The sequence below is a fragment of the Sylvia atricapilla genome, chromosome Z, assembly GCF_009819655.1.
Source record: "Sylvia atricapilla isolate bSylAtr1 chromosome Z, bSylAtr1.pri, whole genome shotgun sequence".
Classification (NCBI taxonomy): domain Eukaryota; kingdom Metazoa; phylum Chordata; class Aves; order Passeriformes; family Sylviidae; genus Sylvia; species Sylvia atricapilla.
Window position 1 is genome coordinate 60,366,020 of NC_089174.1, and position 19,678 is coordinate 60,385,697.

Below are 19,678 nucleotides of genomic sequence, written 5' to 3' on the forward strand. Positions count from 1 at the left end.
AGGCTACTGACAGAGACAGAGGAGTGGTGGAGACCCAGGTCAGTCTCCAGCCCCTGCCCAAAGCTCTGCTGTGGACTCAGAGCAGATTGCTCAGGGCTTCACCCAGTCAGAGCATGAAACTCCAAGAGGTGGAGACCCTGCTCCACTGCTGGACTGTCCTCATGGGCCCAACTCTCCTCATCTCCAGCCTGAGCCTGCAGCTCTCCTGCTATGCATGCACTGCTGTTAAGAGCCTGGCTACATCTCCTCCATCCCCTCCTATTGGTGATGGGGTACTGCTAAGAATAGTTTGTTTCATTGCCTTACTCTCTGGTGTCTTTGGACTCAAACATATGTATTAGTTTCTCTCACCATTACCTTTATCAGTCTTATTTGAATTCAGAATCCTGTCAGTGTAAAGTAAACACTGCATTAATGAAATCTTCATGGATTTATGTTTGGTCATAAGTAAGCCAGTCTAATAGGTAAATCAGGAGCTATTGACTTCCCTTATTCAGGACTGCAGTTATATTTATGAACTGTCTTCCTAAAGATGTACTGTGTTGAAGTACTTCAAGGCAGTTGAAGGCAAAGGGTAAGAAGTCTTTATCCCTGGTCTCTTCAAAGAGGCAGGCCAAATGTGAGAGATATATATTTGAGCTGTACTGCTGCCATTGCCCTTACAGTGACCAAAGGAACAGGCTAAGTAAGGTGAAGCAGGAGTGGAAGGAAGGCTCTCCAGTATTTTGCCACCCTGGTTAAAATTAGCTGTGTAACTGTCTTCACAGGTAGCTGATTAAAATGTGATAATTAAAATTATATTCAGTCTTGGAACCTCTCAGTGTAGTTATTCTAGATGGAGTGTGGTTCTGCTGTTAAGCACAATCTCTACCTAAGGTGCTTAGAGCCTCTCAAGGCTTTTGGCTTTGTCCTTCAATCAGTTTGGAAGCAGGTTTATTTTAGAGATCTCCAGCACAAGCTAAGTGGCTTCATGTAGTTGTTGTTAGCTGCAATTGCAGAAAAATAACTCCAGAAGAAAAGCCCAGTTGGGCAAACAAAGGATATGTTATCTGTCACGTTGTGCAGTATTTGTGGTATGTGTTTATTACAGAAACCGCACTCAGTGCATTTTTGTGTGTGACACTGAGCTAGCAAGCAAGTTAAATAATAGCCAACTTCTACCTTCAACTGCAATATGGAACTAAACAAGGAAATTTATCACCACTTCCAAGAAATCATTGATGTTTGAATTATGCAAGAGTGCAAGCCTCTGTCTGAAATCAAAACCAAACTGTCTTTCATCAGACTTTGCAAGTGGTAGAGGAAGACCTCTATAATAGGCCTCTTTTTAGTGTTAGAGTTCACTTAAACAAACAACTGCATCTGTCTTGGTATGAACTGTGTAGAAAGAATTCTGGGGAGTGGAGTTTTTCACTACACTTTATAAACTTTGGCCTGGACATTGCTGAGTTCAAGCCTAATAAGCATGTAACAAGTTTCCAGGAAAAAAAATACTGTTTAATGAAATTAAGAAATCAGTCCTCATACATTAGATCTAATGGTAACACTGAGTAAAAGGCAGAGAAGTAGTGAACTTTGAAAAGATAATTGAACATCAGTAAAAAAATCCCTGTGAAAGGTGTGATGTGACTGTGGAAGAAATTAATTGAAAACCTGGAGATTTTGGAAAAAAAAAATCTTCATTAAATGCAATAGTAGCAACTTGAGTAAAAGGAAAAAAAAACCCAAGTTTTGAGATCAAAGCTGAAGTTCTAATATCCTTCTTTGTGATTGCACTAGAAATTAATTCAAAACTTAGATAATTATTTGCCCCCACATTCTAGAAAATTAACTACTCTAACTTGATCTCTCTTGCTAGAGTAACTTATAGAGAGAAAATCGATTTTTGAGGCATCCAGAGCCCAAGGTATTCTAATTCTGTGATTTGTAGCATTATATTACAAAGTGTCATTTTCAAGTTGCGGTGCAGAGGGAACAGAACTTGGTATATCTGTCCCATTACAGCAATCTCTGAGGTCAGATTTGGAGGAAGAATTAAAAACCATCTGTTCCTCTCACCCAGGAGGATTGGTGTCCAGTTCTGCCCAAGTCTGTTAGGTTGGGCTGACCTACCTATCCGTGTGGTCTTAAGGCAATCTACTGACCATCTTTCTGCACCCTCAGCTACTAGTGTCCTTTTAAAATACTACTCTTTGGCAGATGTTTGTAGTGTTATTCATTGACCTCTAGGAACAGGTTGTCTCACTGTGATTTTTGCACAGCTTTCAGAAAACTGAGAAGCAAGACCAAAGATTAAACTGTGGCTGGGGGAGAGTGGGAGTGCAAATGCTTTCATTCTGTATACTTCAAAATAATTCTTTCATAATATATTCAAATTAGATTGGCAGGCTCATTTGAAAGTAAAACTCTCATTCGGAATGTCTTAAACTAGAAATTCTCTTATTAACTTTCTTTTAAAATAAACTGGTGAAGCATGCTAAAATTAAGTTAAAAGAGCTGTTGTAGTTTATCAGCAGTTTAGGGAAAATGTGAGAAAATAAATTTCTGTGATACTAAGAAATTATTCCTGGGTGCTTGGTGTAAGCCCTGTTTGTGCAAGTATGACTCCAACACGAACACTAAATGACAGCTATGGATGGCACTGGCTTCTTTCTACCAATGTAGATTCTGCAAGATTCAGCTACTAAAAAAGGTGTCCTGAGGTACTTTTTAATGCATATGCAAGATGAGTCTCTTCTGGGTTGAACATACATTGTATTAGCACAAAAAATCTCCTTCTGCCTACAGCTGTTTCTCTCAGTATTCTTTCCGTGGGCTTTGGAATCTTGTCGTTATTCAGGTGTTGCAGTTTCCAGCGTTCTGGCAGAATTTAAACTTTCCTAGAATATTTTACAGGTTATTACTTCATCTTTGCAGTTCTTGACTTGCACTTTATTACGCTACTGTTTATACTTGCACCACCAATATTTTTTTTTTTCACACTGAGGTAGAAGACATTCAGTTAAAACCTGTTGCTGTTATATGTAGCTGGAGCATTCTGACGTAATTTCCTTCCAATCAGGTGAAAATGAAATCCTTGAAACTCTATACAATATTGCAAGCAAGAACAAGATATGGCGATCCTATATAGGCATGGGTTATTACAACTGCTCAGTGCCTCAGCCCATCGCACGCAACTTGTTGGAGAATGCAGGATGGTAATGTACCACATTTTATTGTTAAATTAATAGGTGTAAGTATACATTTGTTCCTCAAATTTTTTATTTTTTTTTTAAATGAGGCCTTCATATATTTGGTAATGATGTGTATCCTAATGTGTAGAAACTACGTTATCCATGCTAAATTTTAGAAGTTGCTTTTTCCGTAAAATATGCTACTGGTTTTTGTCTTCTGTTTACAGCTCCCGTATATTATGAACTTATACAAGATTACATGTTTGCTTTAAGGAAATATGCGTTCTTACCTTCTTAATAAAAGTAATTCTTTCCTAACTTTTGTCTAAATTGAAAACAGCTCCCTCCTCCACTGGTGTACGCAATTTGGGTGGAGGTAGTTAAATACTATGCAATACTATGATGATGATTTTCTGATGAGGAAGTAAGAAATTTCTAAGGAAGCAGAAAATTCTAAAGTCTGTTCTCCTAGTATTTTTTTTTTTTTTTTTTTTTTAACCAGAGACTTCAAGGATTTGAGTATTTACCCGTAAAGTGAGTTCTTGTTTTCTCTGATCAAATAATTCTCTGGTGAACAGAATGACCTTGAACTATCATAATAAGATAATTTATATGTGAAAAGGCTGAGGATGTTGTACTTGGTTCTGAACATCCAGTTGACTTTTTGGTTTCTAAAGAAAAAAACAAAGTCAGAAATGATGCAACAGGAAAAGCTAAATTTCATGTGGAATCTCACTTTCCAAGAGATAGAATGTCACCCTGCATTTTCTCATTTAGTTTACAAGTTCCTCAATCACTAGGATCCTTCTTTTATACTGTATTAAAATGATAACTGTTGTCTTTTAAATACTGATTTTACTAAAATAAAAATTACTCAGTAGTAAAGTTTTATCTTTTTTTTTTTTATATAGAACCCAAACAACAAAAAACCCACAACCAACCAAAGGATCATATTACTGAGTGCAAAAAGTCATTGTTACTTAGTTGTTATGTATTTTTTATACTTTGGGTTGCCACAAATGGGTCTACATATCTGTAGACCTCTAAGTCTTAGCTATTTTTAGATTTTTTGGCTCTATTTACATCACTGGTGGAAAAGGTACAGTGTTTGAAGTCAAGGAATCGATGAAGTACATCTATGCAAAGTTTTATTTGGCCTTATCCTTCTTCATTTCTTGCGACATATGCAATCTAAATATTTCAGTACAGAACCAGGAAACAAATTATCAGTTAATAGAAGCAAAAACTAGAACAGTTAGAAAGTAGGTGGAACAAAAGGAAATGTGTACTTTTCAATCCTAAAGTTATGTAGTGTTAATGAAACCACTGAGAGAGTCTGTCCAGAAATCTCATCTTGCACTGTGCAGTGAAGTCAAACTGATGGCTGAAAGCTAAACTTTTAGGTGGCTAAAGTGAAGGCTAAAATGTTTGTTGAAGAGAAAGTATATATGTGTGCTGCATGTATGCTAAAACAACTATACAGGCTTTATGGAAGCTGTTTAAGAAATCAGACTTCTTACTTCTGCTGAGTGTGTAACACTTTCCATGCTGACACACTTCACGTTGCAACTCCAAGGGAAATACTGCAAGTTCAGGCTTACTGCTTCTGATCTATTCTGTCTCCCTTACATAACTTGTGTTTGCTTTGCTTGGCATTAGTTAGAGCAACTAAAAGTCTCCCAACGTTCAACTTACTTGATTCCTTTACCCCCAGACATTAAAGGACAAACCTGTGCCAAAGATGCCTGCAGTCTTCACATCTCTAGTGTAAATTATCAAACTTGTTAGTTAGTAACACTCCGAATGTAATGAAAGCATTGCATTCTGAAAATAACTGCATACTGTGCTATAATTTCTTTTAGAGAATTTGCTTTTAAATTACTTTAAAAAGTTACTTACCATGTCCTATAGATTCAGGCAGAACACAGAATGCAGACTAAAGCCAGATACTTTATTTGAAGGAATTGTGGAGAAGTAGAATCAATTAAAATATGTAGATGCTTAAAAGATGCCAAATAACCCTTTTAAAAGAAGTGTTTAATTAAGTGTGCTTATGTTATAAGAGGTGTCTTTATTTGTAGCACTGTTAAGGCTTCCTAGTAGTTTGTGGCAGCACTGGAATTCAAGATTTCTTGGTTGATTTTTTTCCATCTTTCTGAAATTGTTTTATTTTAGTTCAGCTGTGCTGACCATTCAAAACCATAACATCAAAATCATAAGGAATAATAAGGCTTCATTAATTTTGTGTTGTAATATAGTGTATTTTCCCAGCTGTGTGAAGCAGGAGTTCTCTAATGCATTTCAATTAATCACAATGTTCTAATTCTTGTTAGTGTAATTCTAGTTCCTTCTGCAAGTTAAAATATAAAAAACAGCCCTTAAGTGAAATAAAAGGAGGAAACACAATTGTAAAACTTTGGGTACAGAGGAATTTCTTCTACTAATTAATAAAAGTCATTGCTCATGCAAAGGTGTTTGTAATAATTCTTTATATTGGTGGGAACTGAGTGGGCAGAGCAGAACAGAAATCTTAATTCTCCCAGACTGGAAGTTTATCTGGCAGGCTGAACACTGGGTTTAGCTGCTGTGGAGAACAAAATATCCCTGCTATTGTGATATAGCAAGGTTGCATGAAGCCTGGGGCATGGTCTCGTTTGTGACCTGTATGGCTATATGATGATAATTAGTTTAGTGCTAGAACTGGCAAAAAAAATGAGAAAAAAAGTCCAGGTTTTGGAAAGTCATCAATATTTATGTACTCTATACCTAGCTCTTGCTTTCTGTTACTGTACTAAATAGTGTGTGTGTGAATAATTCAAGCAGATCCTTCATTTAATTAGACTGTAAATACATTAGCATTATATATTGCATTTTGAGTTCACATACTTGTTATGTCCTTCTAGCTTTTGCATTCTCTTCAGGACTATTTTCTTACTTTCTCTCTCACCTTACTATTTTGTTGCTTCTCTCATCTTTCTCATTACCAAGTTCTCCAATTTGGTTTTATTTTAAATCTTTGGGTTTTACCTTCTGTTGACTTTACATGACTTGAGCTTCCAAATACTGGAGACTTCTGGAAAGCTTATACCTTCACTTCATTTTTCAAAATTCTAACACTTACTGCTGCCCTTTTAGGGAAACAAAATGCTGTTTTCTTCCATCACTAGGAAACAGAGGCCACAAGTGTTTGCACTTACCACTTGTCCCTGGCTGCTACTCTAAATTCAGTCTGGCGTAAAGTCTGTCCTGGTCTGCTGTGTAATCCAGTGCCCAAATTTCCAGCAGTGAGGGGAGAATGTGACCTCTGTTTTTTGCTTTTCATTCCTGGACCCATGCTGCTTTGTTTTCCAGACTGTTATAATAGAGCATTTCCCTTAGATTCTTGTGTTTTTTGAAAGAGTTGCTTATATTGCCCCTACTCTTTGGTTCACCAAATGAAAAGAGATAAAACCCGTATCAGTCTGCCTTCTCTCCACTACCATATATGGAAACTGTCATTTCACAAGAAGTTGTGTACTTCCTCTTGAAAGTGTGAAGAAGACTTGACAAGTAAAGGTCTTCAGAAACAGTATTGAAAAATCATAGCAATATCTAGATATGATTGAACAAAACATTCAATAGGAACTTGATGGGACTTGATTTAATTCTTCCATGCTCAGCATCTACTTACTCTGTCACTTCTCCATAATGCCCTCATACCTCAATGTCTAATAATTGTATTCTAACAAGTTTCCATATTAATGAATTACACTTTACTATTTTTTTCTGTGATACTGTTCAGTTTTATATTGCCATAACTTTGTTAAACATTTATTTTCCTAGACCCAAACTCAGAACTTTTTTTTTGTTACAGGGTTACCCAGTATACTCCTTACCAGCCTGAGGTGTCCCAGGGCAGGCTGGAGAGTCTCCTAAATTACCAGACTATGGTGTGTGATATCACAGGAATGGATGTGGCTAATGCATCTTTGCTGGATGAAGGGACAGCTGCTGCAGAAGCCATGCAATTATGTCACAGGTACTGTGTTTAAATGTATGGTTAAATCACACAGGAAGTAATTTTGGAATTTGGAGGCATATATCCCCCTGCAGTCAATGGGTTGAAGTTGAGTGTGGCCTTCTCACTGGGTGCAGTTCACTGAACAACTAGAATCCATGTTTCCATGCCCCTAGAGAAGTTCGTAGCACTGATGTAAATGTTTAACTCAGACATTTAAGGCCTTCAGAAAACTAAGGATGTAGCAGAAATCCTGGAGAAAGGAAGACTCACCCCTGTTGGAGGAAGGTTGGGCTAGAGAACTCTTAAGCAAACTGGACTTACACAGGTCCTGATGTGCTACAGAGGGAGCTGAGGGAGCCTCCTGATACCAATATAAGGCCACCCTTGATTGTCTCTGAACAGCAACAGTGACTGGGAGACGTGCCTCAGCAGTGGAGCAAAGCAAATTACACTCCTTTCTCCAGGAGGGGAGGAATCAAGACTCGGGGAACTACCAACCAGTCAGCTTCAGCTCCATCCCTCAGTGATAATGGAACAACTGCTAGTCCTGGGAACAATTTCCAGACATGTGAAGGACAAGAAAGGGATAAGGAGTCACGAACATGAATTAACACAGGGGGTGGTCATGTTTGACCAATGTGATGACTTTCTACAGCTGAGTGACTGGCGTGGGAGGGGAAGGCAGTGGGTCTCCTTTAAATCTCCAGAGAGAAACCAAAACTTATGGGCTGGATGAAGTGGGAGAGAGACAGATGAAAAACTGTCTGAATATCGGCCCAGGGTGTGCTTGTCAGTGACATGAACTCTAGGTGGAGGACAGTAATTATAAGCCAGGGGCAACACTAATCCAATTAGTGATCTGCATGATGGGGCGGACTGTACCCTCAGCAAACTTGCTGGTGATGCAAAACTTGGAGGATCAGCAGATAGACCGATGAGTCATGGTGCCTTCCAGAGGGATTTGGGCAGGCTGGAGAAAAAGGGGGTGACAGGAACCTTGTGATGGTCAGCAAAGGGAAATGCAAAGTCTTGCAGCTGGGGGAGAAGCAGCCCTAGGCATATGGGCTGCATAGTGGTGTCTGGCAGGCTAGAAAGCAGCTTTGCTGAAAAGGCCTTTGTGGGGTTTGGGTGACATCAGGTTGAACACAATTGAACACAGTCCAGCAGTGTGTACTTACTTGTGGCCAGGAGGCCAACAATCTCCCCAGCTGCACTGGAAGGACGAGTTCTGCCAGAAGGCCAGGGAGGGATCCCTCTCTCTCAACGTGATGAGTCCACATCCCACCAGGCTGTGCCCACCTCCCCAGTATGACAGAGACATGGACATACTGGAAAGGGTCTAGTTGCCCCACCTAGGGTACCAGCCCAGCTACAGGCACCCAGACACACACCTTCCACTGATACCACCAGAGACATAAGGGCCCCTACTGGTTGGTGGGCTGCTCCAGTTGCTGGTACTCCATTCTGCTCATTCCAGTCATTTCAGTTGCCATACTATGGAAATGTGGATCCATTGTGATCTGGCTCCAATGGCACTCAGACACACAAACGTACACACACACAGAATGCAGAATCCCCTTACCATGAAAGAAATCAGAAAGGCATTTAACAAGAAAGAACAGACTTCACTAATTAGGTGCAAGAGCTTCAGTAATCAACTATTTATATGTGAGTGTCCCAGTTTACCCCCTTACTCCCCTATTTTGCTACGCTTGTTGCTCACAGAATCACTGTATTATTTTCCCCCTAAACATCTGTAGTAAGATATGTTTGCAATCCCCATATAGTCTTCTCAGGCATCCCATAATGTCTGCTTGCCAAATGGGGGGTTGGCCCCCAGATAGTGTGCCTGTTTGGATGGATTAATTAATTAATTAGAGTTCCCACCTGCTTGGTGGCCTCTTTGCCTGTGGAAATGGGTCTCTGTTGGGCTGATTTTCCCTGAGAAGCACATGGGAGCAGCAGGGACAAATTGTTATTTGGACTCCCTCACCTGCCATTGCTTCTCTGTGGGGGATGCACAGGACCTTTAATCACATAATCTAACAGACTGTGGCCTGAGTCTTGCATCCACGAAAGTTGAAGATGTGTGTTATCTTTTTCCATCAGTGATTAAAAGAAGCTTTAAAAAATGATGGAGTACATAATTCTAAGTTGCTAAAAATGAAGCTGTTACTGGTATATCCAAATCTACTTTCAGGAATGCCTGTGGTAGGACTATGTGAAAGGGATTTGCAAATCAAATGAAATAGGAGAAATGATTGAAGGTCACTGCAGAACAGTGTATCAGGAAGGTGATTACACAGCAGAGACTGTGTAAGACTGTGTAATCATTGTTTTGTATGGGTAAAATAGTTTTCTAGCTATTTACTAGTTCAAGGTCTCAGTGTGATATAAAATTCTGCTTACCAGAGAAAACTAGGGAACTAAATTTCCAGAAGTATAGAATGGTTTAGGTTGGAAGGGACCTTAAAGATCACCTAGTTCTATCACCACTGCTATCGGCAGGGACCCATCTTCTTCATCTCTCTTTACCTACTTGAATGGCTCATGATTTTTTTCAGGACAACACTGAAATATCTGTACTAAAAACTGCAGCTGTATTCCTTTAAAAGACTGTGTGTGGAGCTATTCCCATGGCTTTTGAAATTAGCTCCCTGTTCTGTTTCATAATCTGTTTCAAATTTTGTCTTGTATAATTCTCATTTGAGTGTCTGAAATGAAGTTTCTTCATGTCAATGTGCCAGAAACATCATTCAATTTTACACTTAATCTGGTTATAATAACCAATGTTTTCAACTGCCTTTTTACAGAGGGAAACTCACTTCTAGAAAATCAGCTAATTTATTTCCATGGAAAACAATATATTATTGATGTGTAAACCCTCTTTTTCTTTTTTTTTTTACAGACACAACAAAAGGAGAAAATTCTATGTGGATGCCCGATGCCACCCTCAAACTATAGCAGTGGTCCAAACTAGAGCAAAGTAATGTTTTCCTCCATTTTCCACCATATATTTTCCCTTACACATTTTCCATCTCTGCCTTTTTGCCATATACCTAACATTTCTGGCCTGTGCTTTCTTTGCAAACTAAAAGCAGGAGTCTGTTATCATTTGGCATTACTTCTAGTTCAAATACAACTACGAAGAGATTAAAGCTGTTTGAAAAGAGACTAAACATGTGATAAAAAGAAAATATTTAATTTTTCCTTTAAATTGTTGCACAGCTCTATACATGTGACTGTTCAATTCAGTCTGGTCTTTTTTTCTTTTACTAGGAAGCAAGTATCTGAAGCATTCTCCATTTGCTTTGCTCTGTATATATCATGGTGGTATCGAATGTAATTCTTCTTCAGTGCTATATACCATGATGCAAAACTTTCTCGATGTTTAGTGCTGCAAAGATGTTCAACTCTCTGAATGTTAAAGAAAAGAGTCATATATGAGTCCATGAAAACATCTTATTAAGTATCAGTCCAATATTGGAAGTGATTTGAATATTTTGCCTTCTGCATGTTTTTGTTTCCAGTTATACGGGTGTTATTACTGAGCTGAAATTACCCCATGAGATGGATTTCAGTGGAAAGGATATCAGTGGAGTGTTATTTCAGTATCCAGACACTGAGGGGAAGATTGAAGACTTCTCTGAACTTGTTGAAAGAGCTCATCAGAATGGGGTAAAGTAAATTCCATTGGTCACACACATATCAAGCTAACACTTCAAACAACCATATTCATGGAAACTTAGTGTTAATGAGATACCATCTCAGCTACATGGAATTGATAACCTTTACAACCATTTCACTTGAGCTCCATGCAAGTAATGTGGAACTGTTTGAAATTAAATTTAAAAATCTAGCTCTGTAAACACCATTCCTTCAGAAGAGAGGCTGACTTCTTTGTGCATTTCTGTTCTCAGACTCTCGCCTGCTGTGCTACTGACCTTCTGGCCCTCTGTATTCTGAAGCCTCCTGGAGAGTTTGGGGTAGATGTTGTCCTGGGTAACTCCCAGAGGTTTGGTGTCCCGCTGTGCTATGGGGGACCCCACGCAGCATTCTTTGCTGTCAAGGAAAATCTAGTAAGAATGATGCCGGGCAGAATGGTGGGTGTCACAAGGTAAGGGGTCCCTCTGCCTTTTAAGTGAAGATTGAAGTCATAGTCTTAGAATCTTTAACGTTGGAAAGACCTCCAAGATCATCAAGTCCAACTATCAACCTACCACAATACTCACCACTCAACCATGTCCTCTAGTGCCATATCCACACATTTTTTGAACACTTCCAGGGATGGCGATGCTGTCACTTCCCTGGGCAACCTGTTCCAATGCTTTAGAACCCTTTCTTTGAAAATCTTTTACCTGAAATCCAATCTAAAGTCTCCCCCTCAGAAATCCTAGTAATACATAAGAAACCATAAAAAAACCCACTATGACCATCTTGTCTAGTCCTTTTGAACAACAGGTGACCATGGTTTTATATCAAGCACCCTTTTTATTGAAAATGATGTGACTAAAAGTTGCCTTCAGTTTTGAGGAAGCACACTTCAAGAATTCCATTTGTATGGGACTGTCTATATATCTTGTGGCATTGTGAGATGAAGAGATAACCAAAAACAGAGTGCTTTCATTGTGATGGCAGGAGGCTTTGCAAGCTAACTTACTCCACATGTTCTGTATTGTTAGACCTTTTTCTCTTAAAAATCTTAAAAAACATAAATGGAAAGAAGTATAAAATTCAGTGAACCTCCAAAATAATACAGAAGGAACTTAATCTAGTTCGAATTTTAGTTATGCTTAAACAAAGCAGAGAAATAATATGCTTCTAATAGTTGCTGATGGTGATGTATTACGCATTTTGACAAGACATCTAACTAGTAATAATTGAAAGGCAAAGTAATTTTCACTAGGGAGATTGCATATCTTTGGCACAGAGGCTATCCAGAAGTACTTCAGTAACCAAAATAACTAAAACATTCACAGTAATCAGTGAGTTTAGTAATATTCAATTTATATTATTTTTCAGTTAAAATAGCTGCAGTAATCTATGTCATTTTACGGCAAATACCAAATTCTCCTGTAGTTCCCTTAGCATTTCACTGTGTGCTCTACTTGACCAGCCATGATATAAACAAAAATCTAGAGGTGCTTTAGTCTTGCTGTGTTTGGTATTGCAACTGTCGTGATTTATGCTTTATTCTCTCCTGCACCCTTCTCTCTGTGAGGATAGATGAGCAGTTTCAGGTTAGCATGCATAAAGCCCTGTGTCGTAAATAACTGTAATTTTAAAGTAACAGAAGCAACATTTTCACTTGTGACTTAGAGATGCAAGTGGGAAGGAAGTGTACCGGCTTGCTTTGCAAACACGAGAGCAGCATATCAGGAGGGATAAAGCTACCAGCAACATCTGCACAGCACAGGTAACTTATACTTTATTTTCAGTGCTAGAGAGGAACAACTGAGCAGTGAGTCACCTTTACTTTAGAGAGATTTTAGTAGAAAAATGAAGGACATAGAAATATTCTGGTGTTTGTTAATTTCTTTTGAGTCCTTTGAATAATGGGGTCCGCTTGAAAAGAAAGTTTTACTATCTGTTTCCTTTCTGTAGTCCTGAATTCTTTCAGTGTCATGAATCTGTCTATCTTGTAGCTTGAACACTGCTGAGTAGTGCTGTGTTTGTTATAAGCAAGACAGAACTCATCATAAAGTAGAAGGAAATTCCAATTTCTGAAATTTCCAACTCAAGGCAGAAGAAGTAAAGCATTAAATTATAAAATTAATTATTCATACTGTCACAACTTATATTTTTGTGTATGTGATTTGATGCGAGAATGTTACATCTCTAAAGCAGTATCTTTACAGGAAAAATACCATGATTAAGTAAGTTTCCAAAATAGTTATCTTTAGCATACTTCCACAGACCTCCAGCCAGACAGGGTCATAACTTTCTTTTTGCTCCAATCGTTTCCTTCCTCCTGGTCTTAATGTTATGACACAGATTTTGAGGCGAGATTATTACTATTGACACAAGTTTAATTACTTACTATACCGGTATTCAGGGGATACTCTTCTTTTGTTTTTTTGTTTTGTTTTTTTTTTTTTTTTTTACTGATCCTAAACAATGTGTTCCTGCGAGACTAGCTTGACTTTAAAGTCTTCAAATGTCTTTGTTGCAGTAGTTGAATTTAAGTACATGTTAATTGCTAAGACAGTTACATTTCAAACAGCATTGAATTCATAATCATTCCTTACAGCTTCATCAAAATGTTTTACCTTTCCCTCCTTTTATTTTGTAGACAATACATAAGCAGCTATAACATCAGCTGAGGAGTTGGGGTTGTCTCTAGGTGCTAAAGAAACATTCCACTAAACTTACATGAAGTAGTCTTTGCTAACAATAGCAATGTCCTAAACTGTATTTGGATTCTAGGCTCTTCTGGCTAATATGTCAGCCATGTTTGGTGTATACCATGGGTCTGATGGACTAAGGCACATTGCAAGACGGGTACACAATGCTGCTCTAATATTGGCTGAAGGTGCGTACGTAATGTTTACAGAAACTGTGAAAAAATCCTTACCCCTTAAATAATATATTCAAAGTAATTTTACAGGGCAGGGGCAGAGGTGTCCATCTGATGTGTATTCTCTCAACTTGACAGAGGCCATTTTAAAACAAAATTCACAGCTGAATTTTTTGTGCAGTTCTGGTGATGACATCCAAGAATTAGATGTCTGTGTGATAAGAACTTGCAGGCATTGCTTTTATTTTCTCGGGAAACTAATAGAAGTCTACAGTGTGAGTCTCTAGATGATACTGTTGAACAGCTGTTTGCCAGCATCTGCTTCTTTTGATGGACCATCCTAGTTTACACAGGGAAATCTGCACAGAGTATTAATAACATAGCAAAGGAAGGTAATAAATTATATTAAAACAATAGAAACATTTTAGTTAAATTGGGTGGAGTATCATACTTTCTACAAACATTGAAATTCCAAAGCTTAACAGCTGAAGAAAAGCACAGAATCTGTAGCAGAAAATAATGATTGCATCTAGACTATGTGGTCTGGTACTTTTCACTGATAAGACTACCACTGCTGTCAGAAGGAGCTATATAAAACTGGAATGTTTGGAACCAAGGGATTTCTGTAAGAAACATCCATACTTTATTTTCCCAGTTTAGCCAGAAGGCCTCTTGCTACTGCAAAAACCCCTAAGACTCTAAACTTTGTTATGGCAAGCTCTGTGATAGTTCATATCCATTAATATCTTTCCGATCTTGCTTTGTTCTTATTGCATTTATAAACCAACTCTGCTGCTGTATATATGTCAGATTTGATGTATCCCTATATTTGATGTATTCCCTAGACTCAATCTGCGTTATTAATTAGGTTGGAATCTGATTTAGTTGCATATCATACACAGTGACATTTCACTGAAAAGATGGTGATTTTGCTGCTTTTTAAACAAGGAATGTATTTTGCTTTATTATGTAAGAGCATTTACTTATGAGATACATAATATTGTTCTGCAACTACCACCTGAGCAAACAATACAGTGTGCATATAATAGCATTAATTACTGTTTTTTGTAGGTCTCAGGCGAGCTGGTCACAAACTACATCATGATCTGTTTTTTGATACCTTGACGATCACGTGTGGATGCTCAGTCAAAGAGGTTTTGAGCAGGGCAGCTCTTAGAAAGATAAATTTTCGGATTTATAATGATGGCAGAGTAAGCAACTTTCTAAACCCTTGATAAATTCAGAAATTTTGTGGTATGACATTTTCTTCATTAAGTTTCTAATCATTACATGTGCTAAACAGAACAGAATTATTTAAGATCTTGTAATTTGTTCAGATATATCAATCAATTATAAAGATTATATAAAGAATGAACTTGTTAAGTGACACACTGAACTTCCAGAAATAATGATTGTGTTTTCATTTTATGCCAATTAAAAGGATTATCTATTTTCTTCATGTAAATAGGCCACTAAGGGGTAGAGTGGAGAGACTCTAAAATTTAATGATGAAATACAAGGTGACATCCAGAATTCAGGTCCTATGGCAGTGTTTGAAGGCAGACTATTTTGGTTGGCACTAAGGAGTCTTCGCAAAGTGTAGTATGTTCTGTAAATTGGAATAGCGGTAAGGGGTGTCAGAGGAAAAATGGGCTATTTTCACATTAAGTAGAAAACACTTAGAAATGCTAGAAAAGAGGTCATGAGTCTCAGAGTTTCTGGGACATCTGTCTTGGATGGCTTAGGAGAGTAAAGGAGGGACCTGGAAAATATTAGGTAAATAAAATAAATTTATATATCATAAATACCTATAAATATGTATACATACATATGGTTGGGTAAATTGATTTTTTTTTCCCTCTTGTGTTTCTGGAAAGTTTTTCTTGACCAAAATGAATGTACTGTGCTTCTAGAATAAACAGCTTTGAGTAATTACTGGTGCTTTTATCTATAGCTTGGAGTCTCACTTGATGAAACTGTAAATGAGAAAGATCTAGATGACATATTATGGATTTTTGGTTGCGAGTCTTCTTCTGTAAGTACATAATAGGTCATGGGGATTAAATTATCTGAATATTTCCAGAGTTTAATGGAAATCAAAACTAGTCTCGTATAGTGGGTTTCTATATGATGACCATTTGTTAAATATTAAGAAATTCAGATGCTCTCTTAAATAAAGAAGTAGTGTTAAATAAAACATTCACATAATGCTGTTTTCTGGTTGCAACACTTAGTTTTTTTCATCATCTTGGACACCTTGTATTTAGAGTATTAATTCTACTGTGATGTTTAGGACATAGAGTCAGTTACTTCTTTCTCACTGGTATTTTTTGTTGTATGTCATTAGCATTTAGCAGCAATACCTACAAGATAAGGACTACGGAGACATTAAAACTACCCAGTTTTAATTAATTAATATAATGCTGTTGTCATGCTAGGTATATACAGATACATATGATATTAAGGGGGGGGTTTACCTTAAAAGCTGACTAAATCCTGAGGTAAATGGGTAGCAAAAGCTAGTTCTAATGGAAGTTGACCACAAACAAAGAAGTTACCATGAAAATATTTGACTCTGTTTCTTTTCGTTGAAGGAGCTAATTGCTGAGGGTATGGGTGAGGAAACCAAAGGCATCCTTAGCACCCCATTTAAAAGAACTTCCAAATTCTTGACGCACCAGGTTTTCAACAGGTTTGTGAATGTATGTTTGATATTTTTAGGGAATCTGAAATAATCTCCTTTCAAAACCAGCACTGGAATCAGTTGAGGACAGTTTTGTGCCTAGATTCATACAGTGACTTGTTACTTTTAAATAAGGTATTTAGTAGCATTTTTAGTTATCTGTCTCATTTTAAATGAGCAGAGCAATACTCATGACCACTGAGGGAATGAGTTTTTCCATTAATCTGTTGCATTGTACAAGCTACTATTTGGTGACATGGTATCAATATATTCCATATTTACTGATAGTGTTACTAAGATAATAATAAGCACTTTTAATCTCTTGCTGTTAGCAAGCCTAAAGTGCCAGTTTGGAATTAACTACTTAGTGTATATTAATAACTATCCTCAGTGTTACTTCTTTTTTTTGTGTTGTTTTCCTGTGTGGCAGCTGGTATAGCTAATTTGCTTGCCCTAACACTGTGTTTTGTGTTCTCCAGCTATCACTCTGAGACAAATATTGTGCGGTACATGAAAAGATTAGAAAACAAAGACATTTCCCTTGTTCACAGTATGATTCCCTTGGTAGGTATTTACCCAAAAGACAAAAACATTATGTACTTACCTACATGTTTATGAATTTCAATAAATACTGATGTATGTTTGTATTTCTAGGGGTCCTGCACAATGAAGCTCAATAGTTCAGCTGAACTCACAGTAAGTTGCAATAATACTGTCTCACTTGATATCCACATGAATGAACTATCTAGCTAGTGTTATTCTAGAGAAATAAAGGCTGTTTTTGGACTAATACTCCAGCTGAGAAGGCAGTCTCAGGGGTTGCTAAAGTCACCCTCTCCCTTTTCCACTAAGAAAATGTACTGAAAAAACACAAGTAGGATTGCAACAACAGTAGGAGAGTGTGTGGTCTTGAAGACTCCATTTTGAAAAAAATTATGAAAATGATTTTTGGGATTAGGTATCACAGTCCTGTTCCCTCAAGCAATATTACATTATCTAATTTTTGTCTGCTTTACAGATCTTAAAATCAAATCCTCAGAAACATGGTAAGAATCAGGTGGGGCTGACAATTCATGCTTCTTTTTCAGTTTGCAATTTCTTAGGATAATTCCCTTTTCTACAGCCAAACAGTCCCCAGATATCTTCATTTTTCTAGCTGATAGCAAATGAAGCAGAGCTTTAGCTAGGCTGTTTGATTACCAAATAAATTTTTGACTTGGAATGAGCTTCCTTTGCTCTCTTCCTGTTGTCTTCTCACTTTCGTCTTTCACTGGTTTCCTTTGTCCCCTTTCTCTCACTGCTTTCTCTCTCTCCCTTTGCTGTTTTATGTCTCGTATATTTCCTTTAAGTAAAACCGATAATGTTCCAGACAACTCCTCTTTGTTTATCTTGTGATCCCACAGCTCTGTGTAAGGGTAGGTGAACTTAAGTTGTAGGAGAATTTAAGGATTTTTAAGCATATTCTTAATGTTAAAAAATGGTTACTGAAAATCATAGAATCATTTATGTTGGAAAACACCTTTTAGATTAGGTCCAGCTATTAACCTGGCACTGCTGAATCCATCACTAAACCACGTTCCTGATCACCATATCTACATATCTTATAAACACTTCCAGGGGTGCTGACTTCGGAAATTATTTAGGCAACCCGTTCAGATGCTTGTTAACCCCTTCTGTAAATACATTCTTCTTTATATCCAGTCTTAACCTCTTGTCTCACCAGTTACTACCTGGGAAGCGACCAACCTCCACGTGGCTACACCCTCCTTTCAGTTGTAGAGAAGTGGACAGGGTGGTCCCCGAGACTCCTTTTTCCAGCCTAAACACCCCCAGCTCCCTCAGCTGCTCCTCACAGGATTTGTAATCCTATGAGAACTCCTTGAGGCCACCTTGGTGAGCCTTCTCCAGCTTTGTAGCCTTTCCCTGAACATGCTCCAGAACCTCAGTTTCTCTCATGTGGTGAGGGGCCCAGAACTGAACACAGGATTTGAGGTGTGGCCTCATCAGTGATGAGTACAGGGGGACAATCCCTGCCATGGTCCTGCTGGCCACACTATTGCTGTGCCAGGATGCCATTGCCTTTTTTGGCCACCTGGGCACACCCTGGCTCATATTCAGCTGCTGTCACCAGCATGCCCAGATCTTTCCAGGCATTCTGCCTCCAGTCTGCAGCTCTGCCTGGGGTTGTTGTGTCCCAAGGGTACAGAAATGCCAGTAAAAATGTGATATCCCACTCCTAAGAAGAAGGCAGCACCCAAGATTTGCGGGTGCTTATGGTCAAAAAGGCATGACCAAAATCAGAGAGTCCACAAAAGAAACTTACAGAGTTGTATTAGTAAATACACACTTGGCATGGAACTTGGTGTAAATTAGTCCCTTATCGTTTAGCATAAACCCATGGGGGTGTGTTTTGAATAAGGGGCAGATGGAAGGGAGGAGAGAGGGGGAGAGAAAGAGTGGAAGAAATTTAGAAAAATAGAAAGATCACCAATCTTGACTCCAGTTTTGATCCAGCTGATGGTGTGTCCAGAATCCTAGGCGCACATGCACTAAAGCTTCTACCTTTTTATAGACAAGTTTTCTTGACCCTGGAGATAATTAATTTGCATAGAAAGCAAGAAACTTATCATGCATAGTCCATGCACAGTTCTTCTATGCCTTTCTGGAAATTGGTCAGAGGGCTTTGGGGGTCTTTGGTGATCTTGATTCCTCCCACTGGATCAACCTTTGGTGAAGAGTCCATGCTCTCTTCTCAACCTCATTGCTGCACTTGTGCTGTACTATATTGTGCTTATATCCAAAAGCCAGTACAGGGACTGTTGTCCCAGGAAAGGGCTGTTCTACCTCCATGTGGTCCCCTTCTCCCCTTGCATCCTGTTCTTTCTTGCCCTTTGACACAGCATGCTCTTATCAACAATCAACAATCCTGCAGCTGGCTCCACAGCTGTCTGTCCATCAGTGTTGGAGACATACACATTAGCCCCTTATCTTGTAGGCTTTTCACCATCTCATGGCTTAAACATCAACATGGACTTGGTGATCTGTTGAGAAGGGAAAAAAGAGCAAGGGAGAAAAGGGCAGATGCATTCTATAAGCTACTTCTAAGCTTTGGGTGTCACCTCTTTATAATACCCCAAACCCTTTTGTGTAATCTGATTACCAAAATAAAGAACTAAAGTGTTAACATTAAATCAGCTAGCATTAGACCTTACTGAACCTCACATGACTGGTCTTGGCCTCATCAATCCAGCCTATCCGGATGCCTCTGCAGAGCCTTCCAAGCCTTTAGCAGATCAACATACATG

The 19,678-nt window shown here is 38.3% G+C and overlaps 1 protein-coding gene across 1 annotated transcript in view; it reads left to right on the top strand.

Moving 5' to 3' along the window:
- Positions 1-19,678, top strand: part of GLDC (glycine decarboxylase) — a 39,735-nt gene that overhangs the window by 7,160 nt on the left and 12,897 nt on the right. The window contains exons 3-14 of the mRNA XM_066338848.1: positions 3,062-3,197; positions 7,027-7,191; positions 10,082-10,159; positions 10,704-10,851; positions 11,094-11,290; positions 12,493-12,589; positions 13,600-13,705; positions 14,762-14,901; positions 15,645-15,725; positions 16,285-16,382; positions 16,853-16,937; positions 17,028-17,069. Coding sequence (XP_066194945.1) covers positions 3,062-3,197; positions 7,027-7,191; positions 10,082-10,159; positions 10,704-10,851; positions 11,094-11,290; positions 12,493-12,589; positions 13,600-13,705; positions 14,762-14,901; positions 15,645-15,725; positions 16,285-16,382; positions 16,853-16,937; positions 17,028-17,069 — 1,373 coding nt within the window. The remainder of the gene's footprint in view (positions 1-3,061; positions 3,198-7,026; positions 7,192-10,081; positions 10,160-10,703; positions 10,852-11,093; positions 11,291-12,492; positions 12,590-13,599; positions 13,706-14,761; positions 14,902-15,644; positions 15,726-16,284; positions 16,383-16,852; positions 16,938-17,027; positions 17,070-19,678) is intronic.